Below are 16855 nucleotides of genomic sequence, written 5' to 3'. Positions count from 1 at the left end.
GTGAAGGGTCAAGGTCATCCTTCAAGGTCAAACGTCATATACAGGGGTGGCGAAATCTAAAAAAACTATACTTGTCCACGGACAACCATTTAGGAAATTTAACTTGTCTGTTGCTGCACTACACTTGTCCGTTTATGTTTATATAAAGAATAAACGCATTTATTGATTAATGTAAAATACTGTGGAATAAATCAAAATGAGTGTAATTTGCTTGTTTTAGTTATAGTTGTATTTCCATGGTACATTCATTACAGCAGTATATTATAAACAATATAACGGCTTTCTCAAACTTTTAATCTTGCAAAGCTAGTGTTATTAAAACATGTTTTACACATTATTCAATGTTCAATTATCAGTTGGACCAAAAGTGCCCCAATTCGGATTATTCGATCAGCCATTTCAAAATTCATGTTTATGTAAACAAGAGTAGATGTTCTTTATTATTAATACATGCTTTCTGCATGTTCATGTATAAAAAAATAATACAAAATCAAAGACTTTTGGTAGAGTATTTTAAATACTTCTGCAAATGTCTTTGATTTTGTATTTTACTAATCAGCCAAAAAAGTCATGAGTGAAATATTCTTTATCTTAAAAAATTATCTGGAGCTCTGATCGTAATCTTAACAAATTATACTAGTCCAATATGTGGACCTTATGAGTTCTATCTTTACCGTTAAAGTTGTCTGAAATAACAAGGTACATGTAGGCTGTGTTTTGATCTAAGTTCAATACTTTTATTTCCGTTTGATTGTAAAAATAAAGAAACTAGTCTGTACACTGTCTTACAGGCGGGCAGAATGTTGAAAATGCGGCATGCTCCCTGTCTCTTATAGAATAAGGGAGATCACTGCGCAGAAGAGTGCCCGTATTTTAGGTTGATTGCTCCGCAAATAGCACTGACAACATTATAGCTTGTCAACATCCGGTTTTGTAAAACTTAATTAAGGCTTTAATACAATTATTTTTTTTGTATTCCGCCACCCGACTGGTTGTCCACGGACAACTTAATTAAACCATCAGTTGCCCAGACAAGCAAATGTACGACTCGGGCAACTCGGACATTTGATTTTGCCACCCTTGATATAGGGGGACATTGTGTTTCACAAACACATCTTGTTTTAAATTATATTTGTTGCCATAGCAACCACACTTTTTGACGTAGGAAGAAAATGAAATGATGTGCATAATGTCCATATTGCCATCTATCCATATTTCAAGTTTCATGAAAAAATATGAAGAACTTTTAAAGTTATCGCAGGATCCAGAAAAGTGTGACAGACTGACGGACAGACAGACCAACGGACACACAGAGGGAAAACCATAAGTCCCCTCCGGTGAAACCGTAAGGGGACAATGAAAGGCAAAATAGATGTATTCAAAAGTGGCTGTTCTAAAATAGGATCTATGGGAATTATATGTAATATACCCTTATTTAGTAGGACACTTGGGGTGGGGAATATAAGAAGAATGGTATGACTCATAACTGATATGTTCTTGCTTAGGTATGGTATATTGGTGTTAATTAATGTTGAAAGCATGTTTATTAATGGGACTGTTTGTGATGGAAAGCAAGGGAATCTTTTCAAAATTAAGCTTTAAATGTTGCTCAGCTAAGAACAATGGAGCCTTGATCTAGAGACAAACTGGCTTAATGCATTGGCGTAAAGTGCCTTCCCAGATAAGCTTGCACAAACTAATCAAGGACGACACATTCAACCTTAATAGTTTCTTTTGTTTAAAGGAAGTCTCTTCCTAGGGGAAATCCAGTTTAGGCGAAAAGAGTTGTCCATTATTTGCCTGTGCAGTCCATTGTAATCTGGGATGACACACATGCATTAAGCCACATTTTTCTAGTCCATTATTTGCCTGTGCAGTCCATTGTAATCTAGGATGACACACATGCATTAAGCCACATTTTTCTAGTCCATTATTTGCCTGTGCAGTCCATTGTAATCTAGGATGACACACATGCATTAAGCCACATTTTTCTAGTCCATTATTTGCCTGTGCAGTCCATTGTAATCTGGGATGACACACATGCATTTAGCCACATTTTTCTAGTCCATTATTTGCCTGTGCAGTCCATTGTAATCTGGGATGACACACATGCATTAAGACACATTTTTCTAGTCCATTATTTGCCTGTGCAGTCCATTGTAATCTGGGATGACACACATGCATTAAGCCACATTTTTCTAGTCCATTATTTGCCTGTGCAGTCCATTGTAATCTGGGATGACACACATGCATTTAGCCACATTTTTCTAGTCCATTATTTGCCTGTGCAGTCCATTGTAATCTAGGATGACACACATGCATTAAGCCACATTTTTCTAGTCCATTATTTGCCTGTGCAGTCCATTGTAATCTGGGATGACACGCATGCATTAAGACACATTTTTCTAGTCCATTATTTGCTTGTGCAGTCCATTGTAATCTGGGATGACACACATGCATTTAGCCACATTTTTCTAGTCCATAATTTGCCTGTGCAGTCCATTGTAATCTAGGATGACACACATGCATTAAGCCACCTTTTTCTAGTCCATTATTTGCCTGTGCAGTCCATTGTAATCTGGGATGACACACATGCATTAAGCCACATTTTTCTAGTCCATTATTTGCCTGTGCAGTCCATTGTAATCTGGGATGACACACATGCATTAAGCCACATTTTTCTAGTCCATTATTTGCCTGTGCAGTCCATTGTAATCTGGGATGACACACATGCATTTAGCCACATTTTTCTAGTCCATTATTTGCCTGTGCAGTCCATTGTAATCTGGGATGACACACATGCATTTAGCCACATTTTTCTAGTCCATTATTTGCCTGTGCAGTCCATTGTAATGTGGGATGACACACATGCATTAAGCCACATTTTTTTAGTCCATTATTTGCCTGTGCAGTCCATTGTAATCTGGGATGACACACATGCATTAAGACACATTTTTTCTAGTTCATTATTTGCCTGTGCAGTCCATTGTAATCTGGGATGACACACATGCATTAAGACACATTTTTCTAGTCCATTATTTGCCTGTGCAGTCCATTGTAATCTGGGATGACACACATGCATTAAGCCACATTTTTCTAGTCCATTATTTGCCTGTGCAGTCCATTGTAATCTGGGATGACACACATGCATTAAGCCACATTTTTCCAGTCCATGATTTGCCTGTGCAGTCCATTGTAATCTGGGATGACACACATGCATTAAGCCACATTTTTCCAGTCCATGATTTGCCTGTGCAGTCCATTGTAATCTGGGATGACACACATGCATTAAGCCACATTTTTCCAGAGCGAGGCTCAATTGTATCATGTAGAATTCTTTGCTGATCTTTTTTAAGAAATATGAGAAAATAGGGAAACCTATTTTACTTCAATTATAGTTCGTTATCTCAAAGTTGCTGGTAATTGACTTGACTTTAACTGGTTGTCAGAGTATCTGAATAGTGGACATTGACAGTAAAAAAGTATTTGGTCTTAACAATAAAACATCATGCGTAAACAACAATTTATTTGTGTATTGCATTAGAATCATGTATCGGGCCAAGACATGGTTTATCACTCTTATGCCAAAAAAAATTGTTATGTTTACAATGTTTGATAATTATTTAACTTTGATTATAGGTCGGTATATAAACACACCATTAAGAACTTTATATTTGCAAATATCTCAAGTTATTGAAATACATTTGCAAATATCTTAAGTGCATAAAAGACAGTTTTTCTTGCAGTTTGTGCTTATATCTTAAGGTATAAGAATAAATCCTTGAATACATCTGAAATGGGTGACAAAATTTCAGGTTGCGTGAAGCATAACCAGGTACAATTAATTCAGTACAAATGGAATTTTTTAACAAGAACACGTGCTTATAAAATAAAGTAATTCTGATGTATTTCATATTGCCATAAGCAGCATAAAAATCTTTCCTTTATGCACTAGTTGAAATTCTTAAGAAAAATTGTTTAAAAAAGTTATTTGAAAAAAAAGCAACATTTACCAATGTGTTAACATTCATTAATGTTTAATTGTGAAACCCACAAAGTCACGTGATCCTGCAACCTGATTATATAACTTCTGTTTGTTGACAAACATAGTCAAGATTTCTCTAGCTCATAAATATTGATTTGCAAAATGGTTTAGAAATTGAGAAAGTGTAACAGCAGAAACCTCTGAGCAGAGCAAATACATAATTTATGTATGGATTATATACATTAGCCACACTGTAGGAAAGCAGGAACAGAACAGATATTTTATTTGATTTGTACATAGTACATCATCATATACACATATTCTTATATGACAATTTATAACATCACGTATATATAAACACGAATTAATGGACATTTCAATATAACATAGCACAGCATGTAAAGAGGATGATCAGTTTTCGTTAACATTTGTAATTTCGTTTCTAAATTTCAAGCTTTCTTTAATTTATTTTGCAAATTTAATCAATACAGATTTGTTTTCAGTTTTCAATAGCTCAATAAATTTAAACATTGATGGTCGTAAATAATAATGTTTCTTAATATATTTTTGCTCCCCTTCGAAGAAGAGGGGGTATATTGCTTTGCACATGTCGGTTGGTCTGTCGGTCCGTCCACCAGGTGGTTTCCGGATGATAACTCAAGAACGCTTGGGCCTAGGATCATGAAACTTCATAGGTACATTGATCATGACTCGCAGATGACCCCTATTGATTTTGAGGTCACTAGGTCAAAGATCAAGGTCACGGTGACCCGAAATAGTAAAATGGTTTCCGGATGATAACTCAAGAACGCTAAGGCCTAGGATCATGAAACTTGATAGGTAGATTGATCATGACTCGCAGATTACCCCTACTGATTTTCAGGTCACTAGGTCAAAGGTCAAGGTCACATTGACCCGAATTAGTAAAATGGTTTCCGGATGATAACTCAAGAACGCTTAGGCCTAGGATCATGAAACTTGATAGGTAGATTGATCATGACTCGCAGATGACCCCTATTGATTTTCAGGTCACTATATCAAAGGTCAAGTTCACAGTGACCCGAAATAGTAAAATGGTTTCCGGATGATAACTCAAGAACGCTTATGCCTAGGATCATGAAACTTCATAGGTTGATTGATAATGGCTGGCAGATAACCCCTTTTGATTTTGAGTTCACTAGGTCAAAGGTCAAGGTAACGGTGACCCGAAATAGTAAAATGGTTTCCGGATGATAACTCAAGAACGCTTATGCCAAGGATCATGAAACTTCATATGTAGATTGATCATGACTCGCAGATGACCCCTATTGATTTTCAGATCACTAGGTCAAAGGTCAAGGTCACGGTGACCCGAAATAGTAAAATGGTTTCCGGATGATAACTCAAGAAACCTTATGCCTAGGATCATGAAACTTGATAGGTATATTGATCATGACTCGCAGTTGACCCCTATTGATTTTCAGGTCACTATATCAAAGGTCATGGTCACGGTGACCTGAAATAGTAAAATAGATTCCGGATGATAACTCAAGAATGCTAATGGCTACGATCATGAAACTTCATAGGTACATTGATCATGACTTGCAGATGACCCCTATTGATTTTGAGGTCTCTAGGTCAAAGGTCAAGGTCATGGTGACCCGAAATAGTAAAATGGTTTCCGGATGATAACTCAAGAACGCTTATGCCTAGGATCATGAAACTTCATAGGTACATTGATCATGACTCGCAGATGACCCCTATGGATTTTCAGATCACTAGGTCAAAGGTCAAGGTCACGGTGACCCGAAATAGTAAAATGGTTTCCGGATGATAACTGAAGAACGCTTATTCCTAGGATCATGAAACTTGATAGGTAGACTGATCATGACTTGCGGATGACCCCTTTTGATTTTCAGGTCACTAGGTCAAAGGTCAAGGTCACGGTTACCCGAAATAATAAAATGGTTTCTGGATGATTACTCAAGAATGCTTATGGCTATGATCATGAAACTTCATAGGTACATTGATCATGACTGGCTGATGACCCCTATTGATTTTCAGGTCACTAGGTCAAAGGTAAAGGTCACAGTGACAAAAAACATATTCACACAATGGCTGTCACTACAACGGAGAGCCCATATAGGGAGCAGGCATGTTTTACAAACAGCCCTTGTTCTTACGTATATTGCTAAAACAAGGACAAAAAGGAGTGAAATGGTACTGGTCTTCAATATCAAGGGAATTACAACATTGACAGTATCGCTCATTTCTTAATTGGTATTCTATTTCTACCTAATCTACCAGTTTGAACTCTTAAAGAATGTGCAGATAATCTTATTCTAGTGACAAAGAACCTTAAACTACTTGGCAATACATCTAGATATAGTTCATATGACAGGGAATCTTTACAATTTTGTAACAAATCTAATGCACTACTATTTTCAACAGAGCTATGCCAGTCTTGTTTATAAGTATCAATCAATCTTTGTTTAAATATATGTGGAATTGCTTTACAATCAAGAGTATCGCCATTTATAAAGCAATCAGCAAATCCATATGTTTCTAACATTTTTTTAACATTTGATACCCAATTATTATAACCTTTTGAACAATCAGATATACTTTGTCGATAAATCGTTTTCATAATAATATTCTCAGTATTTAACAATTTACACCAATACTTAATTATCCTAATATATCGAGTAATATATATAACGGGTACCTTCCTAATTCACCATATACACCAGCGTTACAAGAACTCATTCTGACCTTTAAAACACTTTTACAAAACTTGAGGTGTATACACTCTATTTCTTTAGATTTAGTTGCGCTCCATGGCAGAATAATTCAATCTTGAACCTATAAAGGAATCAAAGAGCTAGCATTGTAATTTTGGTTTAATATCATATTTTCTACAATTATACAAGTAAGTAATTTTAATGCTTTTAATGATTTACCAATTAAGTGCTCTTGATTAATAGCGAAATTGCCAGTGTATTAAAAATTGTACCGAAATAATTGAAGTTATCTACAGTTTCTAACACGTTCCCATGGTAACTCCACTTCTCATTTGGCAGTACTCGGCCTATTTTTCTAAAAACCACAACCTTGGTTTTTTGAGTGTTTACCTCAAGACCCCAAAGCAGGGCTTAATGCTTAATGTTTTCCCAGATTAGTCTGTGAAGTCTGCACAGGCTGATCAGGGATGACATGTTCTGCTTTTATTGCCTTTTTGTGTAAAGGAATTCCCTATGTATTATGTATATGGAAGTTAATTCCTATTGGATTTAACTCAAGTTTTTGTTGACTTGTACAGCCTGCTATGCCGTGAGTTTGTTTACTTAAATACATGTGCACAGTTTGTATGTGTAGCATTTTGTACAAGTATAATGATGCGGACCAATATGAAATAAAAATACAAAATTATTATTTGAAAAAAAAAGTCAAGCACATAAATTATTTCTGTATACAGCCCTGTTGAAAGAACTCTAGAGTGTCCTACTTTTAATGGTGTGATCTGTCCGTTTTTTGTTTCACTGAAATAAATTCAATCAATAGCAGACTTAACCATATAAGTTAAAACTATCTTGTTGAAATCAGAAATACGGATGAGCAATCAACGGAACTGTTACTATTGGAACAACACGTTACAGGCAAGTATTGAGGCCGTTGTCTTGCAACTAGGATGTTAAAACATGTCACATTGTCCGGCAAACAAGGCAGATGTTTCGTGGTGTCTGAGATTTCAGTCAACTCTAGAAATCGGGTTTTTGCTCCCAGACAGATGGTATTGAACTGTCCTAATTTAATTTGTAATTCAGACCCTGTCAATTTTCTCATGAGGAATGTATTTTTTGCCTTCAGATGTATGACAATTGTGCAATACATCTAGATATAGACCCTATATGTTATTCTGAAATTCAAGCCATGTAAATTTCTGTATCAAATATGTATTAGTTGCATTTAAAATGTTTGACAATTGTGCAATAAACACATTTGCATGGCAGTTGAAAATACAATTAAGAATAGTTTTTTATGTGAAAATATCAATTAAATATATGTAATTATTTTGGGAATTAAGATTTAAATTTTCTCAATTATAAAAGGATTTATTTTCATTTGAAACCTTCAAAAACTATGTGTAGGATAAATTTACAATGAGTTCTTATGATTGTAAGGACAGTGTTTTTACATTTATAAATAAATTGTTATCCACATTATTAATCACTTTTTAAAACATATTATAAATTGATTATCCCAAAACTTATCCAAAAACAAATAATACTTGCCCTAGTATAACGGGGCTTAATGTATGTGTGTCAACAGAGGCCAGGAGTTTTTCGCTTTGTAATAAAGGCCCTAAAATAGTTTTTTTTTTAATCCAAGGAAAAGTCCTGATGTGTCAATATTTGTTGATAAAAAAATCCCAATTTGGTCCATTTAGTCGATAAAAAATCCCCAGATTTGCCATTTTATCGAATTAAAAAATTCCACTTTGACCAGACTTCTTTTCCCAATATTGCTAGAAAAAACTCTGGAGACTGTTCTTTCGGCCTCAATTGGGTGTTTGCTAGGTAGAAACTTTCTTTTAATGAACAAATTCCATAACAGCATAAAATGTTGTCTATGAAATGCCTGTGCATAACAGAGCCACATGTGTCCTGTCTTAACTGTTTGTGAAGAGTACAGAATGTGATACAAGCTCTTCTGGGACACAGTCTATAGCACTTGTACATACTTGTTAAAGACATAGTGACATGCTTTCTTGCTCACAATCATCTGCCTGAACTACTTTGCTATTGCTTTCACCTACTTAGATGAACCATATCATGTACAACCTTCATTTTAACCCAGTGTGTGTGACTCTTGTTTTCAATATAAGATGAAAACGGTCTGATGCTGTTCTGGGTTATGTTTTGTGTTGTAGCTGTAAAGTTCTAACAATTATTAGGTAATTAAGGGTTATAATTGTATATTTGAGAAGCATTCTGGGAACATGTGGCTTAACTCATGTGCATAGTGTTGTTCCTTATTAGCCAGTGCAGTACACACAGAATGTTCAGAGAAGACATTTTTTATGCAGTTTTAGTTTATTGGAAGTATTAACAAAAATCCAATCTAGACAGAAAGTGTCATCTCTGATTAGCTAGTGTGGACTGCACAGGCTTATCTGAGGCGACACTTTTCAAACATGCATTAAGCATTTTCCCAAGAGCTAGGCTCATTTCATATCAGCTTTCTGACGAGAAGTGGAAATGCATTTATTTAAACTCCTTCACACAAAATATATAACAATGATAACCTTAAATTTTTTTATCTGCATTGCCAAAAAAAATCAAATATAGAGAATAATAGGTTAGTGTTGATTATAGATCAGGGTTATCATACAAGGCTTAGAAAACAAAAAGCATGAGCCTTGGCAAGTACTTTTTCGTTTTCGTGCGTGTAAACCTTTTTTTAGTGGGATAAAAGTAAATGTACATGTCTATCATAATAATAAATTAATTTCCCCCTTGGTGCAAAAAGGTACCATGTTGCATTGAAATTAGAAGGCACATGGTACCTTGTTGCATTGAAATTAGAAGGCACATGGTACCTTGTTGCATTGAAATTAGAAGGCACATGGTACCTTGTTGCATTGAAATTAGAAGGCACATGGTACCTTTTTGCATTGAAATTAGAAGGCACATGCTACCTTGTTGCACCAATGGGGCTATATTAAACCATTTATGCCTAGTGTCTAGAAAAAAGGCCTTGGCAAACAGCGTAGACCCAGATGAGACGCCGCATCATGTGACGACTCATCAGGGTCTGCGCTGTTTGCTTAAAGGAATTTCTGTAAGGAAATATAGAAATAAAATTAATATACATGTACTAGACATCCCTAATTTTGGAAATAAATTGATCCAATTAAGAAGGATGTGAGAGTCCACTAGGCATAAATGGGTTATATAAATATAATATTTTCGCTGTGAACCTGCAAATCATACGAGGCAGGAGAATAAAATTAATGAGCCCAGCTGTGGGCAGGCGGGCTCGTTAATGAGTTTAAAATATTTTCCGTAATTAGCCTGTGTAATCTGCACAGGCTAATTAAGACAACTTTTTTCCACCTGAACTGGATTTTCATTAAGAGGGGACATCCTTTATGTGGACGATCCCATTAATAGTGGAAAGTGTTGTCACTAATTAGCCTGTGTGGACTGCACTGGCTAATCTTGAAATGATACTACGTGCATGCATTAAACCCTGTTTTTCCAGAGTGAAGTTCCTAAATATATCACTCATGATTCTCCACTCATTCATCTAGAACAAATAAATAACCTCCAGCTAAACAAACATGCACTGCATGCCATTATTGGACAGAAAGTACTGAAAACAGCACAAGTGCAATCTAAGTGCTCTCAGTTCTATTATAATCCTATAAAAGTGGAGTATGGATGGGTTAAAGTACACATGTCAGGATGAACAGATAGGCTTGTTGTATAAATAGATTGCCTCATTCAGGGCAGCCTGGGTTAAACCATTTAAATGAATGTCAAAAGGTCATTGAAGATTGAGAGAATAACATGAGAATGAGGTATTCAGTGGATTGATCCATTCTGCTAGCTTGTAACCTAATTTACCCAGCCTATATTAAAGGTATCGCTCTCCCAATGAATCTGTGGTTTGCGTAGGAAGTAAGCAAACATGCACTTGATGTGTACGCAAATGATTCAAATTGTCAAAACATATGAACTTTAAGCATGAATACAAACGTGATGAGTAATTGAATGAGGTATTTTTAAATTTCCATGAGTTGGGATGGACTAGTTCACTTTATAGACACACTTGTCTGTACTTATGGGAAAATTTGATGTTTATGTTGTCTGTTGTTAGTTTAGACAAATTTACTTGTGATGATTTGAAAAGGTAACCTTCTAGTAAAGACAGAATGTATTTGTTTACTTTAAACCTTGTTCAACTTAATGATATAATGTCATTAGTTTAAATGTTCATACACCATATACATCATGTGACAATTGCTGTTAATAGTTTTCATTTTACTCTGGATTCAGTGGATTGTTTTAATAGAGGGACTTGTTCACAGATCATTTTATATTTTGAAGTATGTCATTTAATGTCTTAACTCTACAGATTTGTGCATTTGTATTCAAAAGTTAAAATATATAACAACATTTCAAATAGATGAAAATGCATACACTTAACTTCTCTTCAACTTTTTACATGTGCATGTGCAAGTCTTACATATCAAGTGAACACTTATGGCTTCAATCAGGGACACTTATGGCTTTAATCAGGGACACTTATGGCTTTAATCAGGGACACTTATGGCTTTAATCAGGGGCACTTATGGCTTTAATCAGGGGCACTTATCCATGCAACCTGCATGTTTCACTTCAGACACAAAAGAAATGTAAACGCATTCCTCAAATAGCATCCAGTTACATGTCACAGAGTGCATGTGATATGAACAGGGTCTGTTTGCACTGGCTGCCACAACAAGGCTGACTGAGTGCATAGTTGGCCAATGTTCAGGTGCTCTTAAGGTCATGTGAGGTCAGCAGTGTTGCGCAATGGGTGTCAGTGGGCGACTTCCATTCTGTAAGTGGGGACAGTTCAGTGCCAGGCTTGGGGGTTGGTGGTGTGACTACTGTCTGCTGTCTAGGTCAACTTAACTTAACCAACATAAATCATGTTACCAGGATTACAAAAATATACATTTTGGTGGTAAACAACTGATCAATCTTATTCAAGTAGAACAAAGTATGCAAATGATGTTCAAAAGGTTGAATACAAAATTAATATTTTAATGAGATATTTAGCAATGAATTTTTAGATTTTCTTTAAAAATTGTCCTGTTTTGATAACAATGTTTGTTCCCCTCTTCATATCAGTATCTTCTGTCAAACTTTGTAATTTATGTTCAATTTATAACTTCAATTCATGCATGTAATGCAGTTATTTTCAGGGTTAGTTTACTTTCAAAAGTTGGTAAATCAGCTATTAATTGGTGCAACAGACTTAAATCAATATGAATGTGTCTGACCGAATTCATGAGTTTTATAAATAGCTCACAATGTAAAGCCAAATACATGTCTCAGCTGTCTGCCTGTAGATATTGGAAATAACCACCAATTAGAAGGGTGGATCATTCCATTAACTGTTCAATCTAGGCCAGTGGATAGGATCCGAAATGGGAGAGTTCATTCAAGAAAAGAATTGCGCAAGACAATAAGCATGTGTCAAAATACTCTGGTTATAAGAATAGATTGATGTTATCTAGCATGTCAAAATACTCTGGTTATAAGAATAGATTGATGTTATCTAGCATGTATTTAAGTGCAAAAGAGGTTATCTAGTCGTAATTTAAGTGCAGAAATGTTAATTTTTGTATGTTTAATGTTATAGGTTCACTCTATAAATAATAATTAACTATTTAGCGTATGGTTGAAATATTACTGGGTGATTATTTATCAGGTACAATTTATCTTGTGGCACATTTTACCTCACCAATCCTATAGGTCCTTGTAGTAATCAAAATAATAGGCATGTCATATGACTGGTATGAACGTGACTGAATTATCAAGAAAAAGTCGGTTAAATGCCATAACTCAGTTATTTAATACTGTTAAAGCAACTTGAGTGGTGGTGTAGATTCATAATGTTTACATGAGAGACTAAATGTGGTTAAAAAGAGCTTAATACATGTGCGTAAAGTGTTGTCCCAGATTAGTCTGTGCAATCCACACAGGCTAATCAGGGACAAAACTTTCAGCTTTTGTAGTTTCTTGTTTAAAGGAATTTTTTTGTTTAAAGGAATTTTTTCTTAGTAAAAATCCTGTTTAGGCTGAAATTATCATTCCTGATAAGCCTATTTTAACTGCATAGGATAATCTGGTACAGCATCTATAGAGTATATGATAAATAAATATAAATACCTTAATCTCTAAAACGGCATGGGTCATGGGCTCCACATTTGGTGTGCAATTATGCTGGTCATTTACTAAGTTTTTTTAAATCATGACCCAAGGGGTCTGGGGTAGACAATTGGTGTTCAACATCATAATATTGGTGGTACCAAGTTTGTTTAAATCATGCCTCTGGGGTCAAAAAAGGCCCGCCCTTGGTCTAACTTGTTTTAACGAATATAGCGAACGCTTTATAGATCTGCAACCATTTGTTATTTGCCTTGAAATGTGCATAGTCATCTTATAGTGTGTTCTTTATTGTATTATAGTGCTAAATATGTTCAAATAATGTCCCTTAGATAACATTCCTTACTATAGGGGTTTATGTATTAAAATTTGTATAGTTCTGAAATACTTCAAAAATCTTTTCTCAGGAATCTTAAATTTGGACAACTCTAGGAGTTACTTTTTTATTCATGTCTGAGACCAAATTAACTCTTTGTCATACTGATTAAGAAAACCTTGTTAAAATTACAGTTATTACACAAACATCACCAAATTTACACATAACAAGTTAGTTTCTACATGTCTTAGATGAGCAACTTTAGACACTCCTTTTATTCTATAGTAGAAGACATTTTTAGCTCATCTATTTTTTGAAAAAAAAAATTGAGCTATTGTCATCACCTTGGCGTCGGCGTTGGCGTCGGCGTCCGGTTAAGTTTTGCGTTTAGGTCCACTTTTCTCAGAAAGTATCAATGCTATTGCATTCAAACTTGGTACACTTACTTACTATCATGAGGGGACTGGGCATGCAAAGTTAGATAACTCTGGCGTGCAGTTTGACAGAATTATGTGCCGTTTTATACTTAGAAAATTGAAAATTTTGGTTAAGTTTTGTGTTTAGGTCCATTTTATTCCGTAAGTATCAAAGCTATTGCTTTCATACTTGCAACACTTACTAACTATCATAAGGGGACTGTGCAGGCAAAGTAATGTAACTCTGACTGGCATTTGGACGGAATTATCGGCCCTTTATACTTAGAAAAATGAAATTTGGTTAAGTTTTGTGTTTTGGTCCACTTTACCCCCAAAGTATCATAGATATTGCTTTCATACTTGGAACACTCGCAAACTATCATAAGGGTACAGTAAAAGGACAAGTTGCATAACTCTGGTTGTCATTTTTACAGAATTATGGCCCTTTTTTGACTTAGTAACTTTGAATATATGGTTAAATTTTGTGTTTCGATCCACTTTACTTCTTAAGTATCAAGGCTATTGCTTTCAAACTTCAAATACTTTTATGCTATCATGAGGTTACTGCACCTGGCAAGTTGAATTTTACCTTGACCTTTGAATGATCTTGACTCTCAAGGTCAAATTATCAAATTTTGCTAAAATTGCCATAACTTCTTTATTTATGATTAGATTTGATTGATACTTTGACAAAACTACTCTTACCTGACATACCACAATAGACTCCACCCAAACCATCCCCCCTGCCCTCCCCCCCCCCCCCCCCCCGAATCCCCCCCCCCCCCTAATATTTTTTTTTTTTTTTTTTAAGATTATCTCACAAATGACCACCACACCCTCACACTATACCCCCCCCCCCCACCCCACCCCACCCCCATTTTTTTTTTTATGGAAACGGTTAAAAAACACAAATATTTATTTTTATTATTTTATGTTTGAAATACCATCCAACCATCGCACCCAAGAATCCCCCCCACTTCCCCCCCTCCCCCCACCCGAATCCCCCCCCCCCATTTTTTTTTTTTTTTTTTTTTTTTTAGATCGTCTTGCAAATGACCACCACACCCTCACACTATACCCACCCCACCCCCCTACCCCCCCCATTTTTTTTTTGAAACGGTTAAAAAACACAAATATTTATTTTTATTAGTTTATGTTTGAAATACCGTCCAACCATCGCACAATCCCTCCCCACCCAAACCCCCAAACCCCCGATTTTTTTTTACATTTTTTTTGCATTTTTGGAAGATAATGTAATAAATGTCCACACCCCCACACTATACACCCCTCTTCACTCCACCCCTCCCTTCTTTGTGATTGAAAATGATAGTCCCTTCACCTTTAAAAAGAAAAATAGATGAGCGGTCTGCACCCGCAAGGCGGTGCTCTTGTTTTTTATCAAATTGTCCTATGAAACGAATAATATGCAAAAGAAAATCAATATTGTTTGCATACTTCTATTTGCACAGGCATCATGAAGAAATCACACTGGCATGTGGTTGATACCGTCCCTTAATTGAGATGACACTTAACACACATGTGTTATGCCCAGTTTTCCCAGTACAAGGCTTATATTATCATTTCAGTTGGATGAACTAGGTCGCCTCGTTTGTAACATCTGCAATGTGGTGCCGGCCGGAGTCATCTGCTTCTTCCCCTCCTACGACTATGAGAAATTTGTCTACACGCACTGGGAAACCACCGGAGTGCTCGCAAGACTCGCTACTAAGAAAAAGGTGTCATCTTTAATTAATTTATTTATTTATAAACAATTGTAAATGTAGGTTGGGAATCAGGATCATTGTCTTAGGGTGTTTAGTATTTAGCAATTATGCATATTAAGCTATTATCCTGTATAACACTTTAGTTGCACATTTCAATATCTAAATGCAGGATTATTTTTGAAACGTTCTTGAGAAGTAAGCAATAATGCATATTTTAACATTATCCTGTATAATACTTTTTGACGATACTGGAACAGCATCGTCCAAGGTATCATAACTATCTAAAACAAATTCACAATGGCGACCTATGTAAAAGACCCAGCCAGTCAGATTGAGATAACTCGATTTTTCAGTTACTTCCCTTTTGCATTCGCCACTGCGTAGGAGATTGCTCGTCATTGATAACATTCTCCTAGCAGAGTTGTCGTTCGTGTTTCAACATTCAACAATGGCCACCACCATGAGAGTCTCGATTCAAAACTTTCTTACTGCATAAATTGGCTTGTTTCGCTATTTAGAAGCTGTCATTTAGGATATATGAATTATTTATTCACTAAATCTCCGCTTATGACAACAATAGTTGGAATTCGAAGGATATATACTCGATGTGAATGAAGGACTTTCTGGATCGTAACAGCTTGACATGGCAAAACTGGCATACTGGTATTTTTATGTCCCCCACTATAGTAGTGGGGGACATATTGTTTTTGCCCTGTCTGTTGGTCTGTCTGTTGGTCTGTTTGCGCCAACTTAAACATTTTGCAATAACTTTTGCTATATTGAAGATAGCAACTTCATATTTGGCATGCATGTGTATCTCATGAAGCTGCACATTTTGAGTGGTGAAAGGTCAAGGTCATCCTTCAAGGTCAGAGGTCAAATATATGTGGCCAAAATCGCTCTTTTTATGAACACTTTTGCGATATTGAAGATAGCAACTTGATTTTTGGCATGCATGTGTATCTCATGGAGCTGCACATTTTGAGTGGGGAAAGGTCAAGGTCATCCTTCAAGGTCAGAGGTCAAATATATGTGGCCCAAATCGCTTATTTTATGAATTTTATTGCTTATTTTATATTTTATGATAGCAACTTGATTTTTGGCATGCATGTGTATCTCATGGAGCTGCACATTTTGAGTGGTGCAAGGTCAAGGTTATCCTTCACAAGGTCAAGGTCATCCTTCAAGGTCAAACGTCATATAGGGGGACATTGTGTTTCACAAACACATCTTGTTTACTTTTATCTCAGATATTATTAAATTTATTACAGTTTACAGTGATAACAATACATTACAATTGCAACATATTGTTTTGTATCACATGCAGGTCAATTAACGTCAAGGACAAAGACCGATTATAATGAAACCAGTGCGCGCAATCACATTAGCAGACAAAACAGAAACAGCTATAACAATGATAACTATCAATAGACACACAACAACACCGATAATCGATTGATATGTACAACACAGGCCTTAAGTCTCTTAAATTG

General features: G+C 35.7%; 1 protein-coding gene across 1 annotated transcript in view; it reads left to right on the top strand.

The window, feature by feature from the left end:
- LOC127877202 (ATP-dependent DNA helicase DDX11-like) overlaps positions 1-16855 on the top strand; it is a 177346-nt gene that overhangs the window by 144726 nt on the left and 15765 nt on the right. The window contains 1 exon segment of the mRNA XM_052422871.1: positions 15225-15374. Within this exon segment, the coding sequence (XP_052278831.1) occupies positions 15225-15374 (150 nt within the window).

This window comes from Dreissena polymorpha, chromosome 4 (assembly GCF_020536995.1).
Source record: "Dreissena polymorpha isolate Duluth1 chromosome 4, UMN_Dpol_1.0, whole genome shotgun sequence".
Taxonomy (NCBI): Eukaryota; Metazoa; Mollusca; class Bivalvia; order Myida; family Dreissenidae; genus Dreissena; species Dreissena polymorpha.
This window is presented reverse-complemented; position numbering and strand designations above follow the sequence as displayed.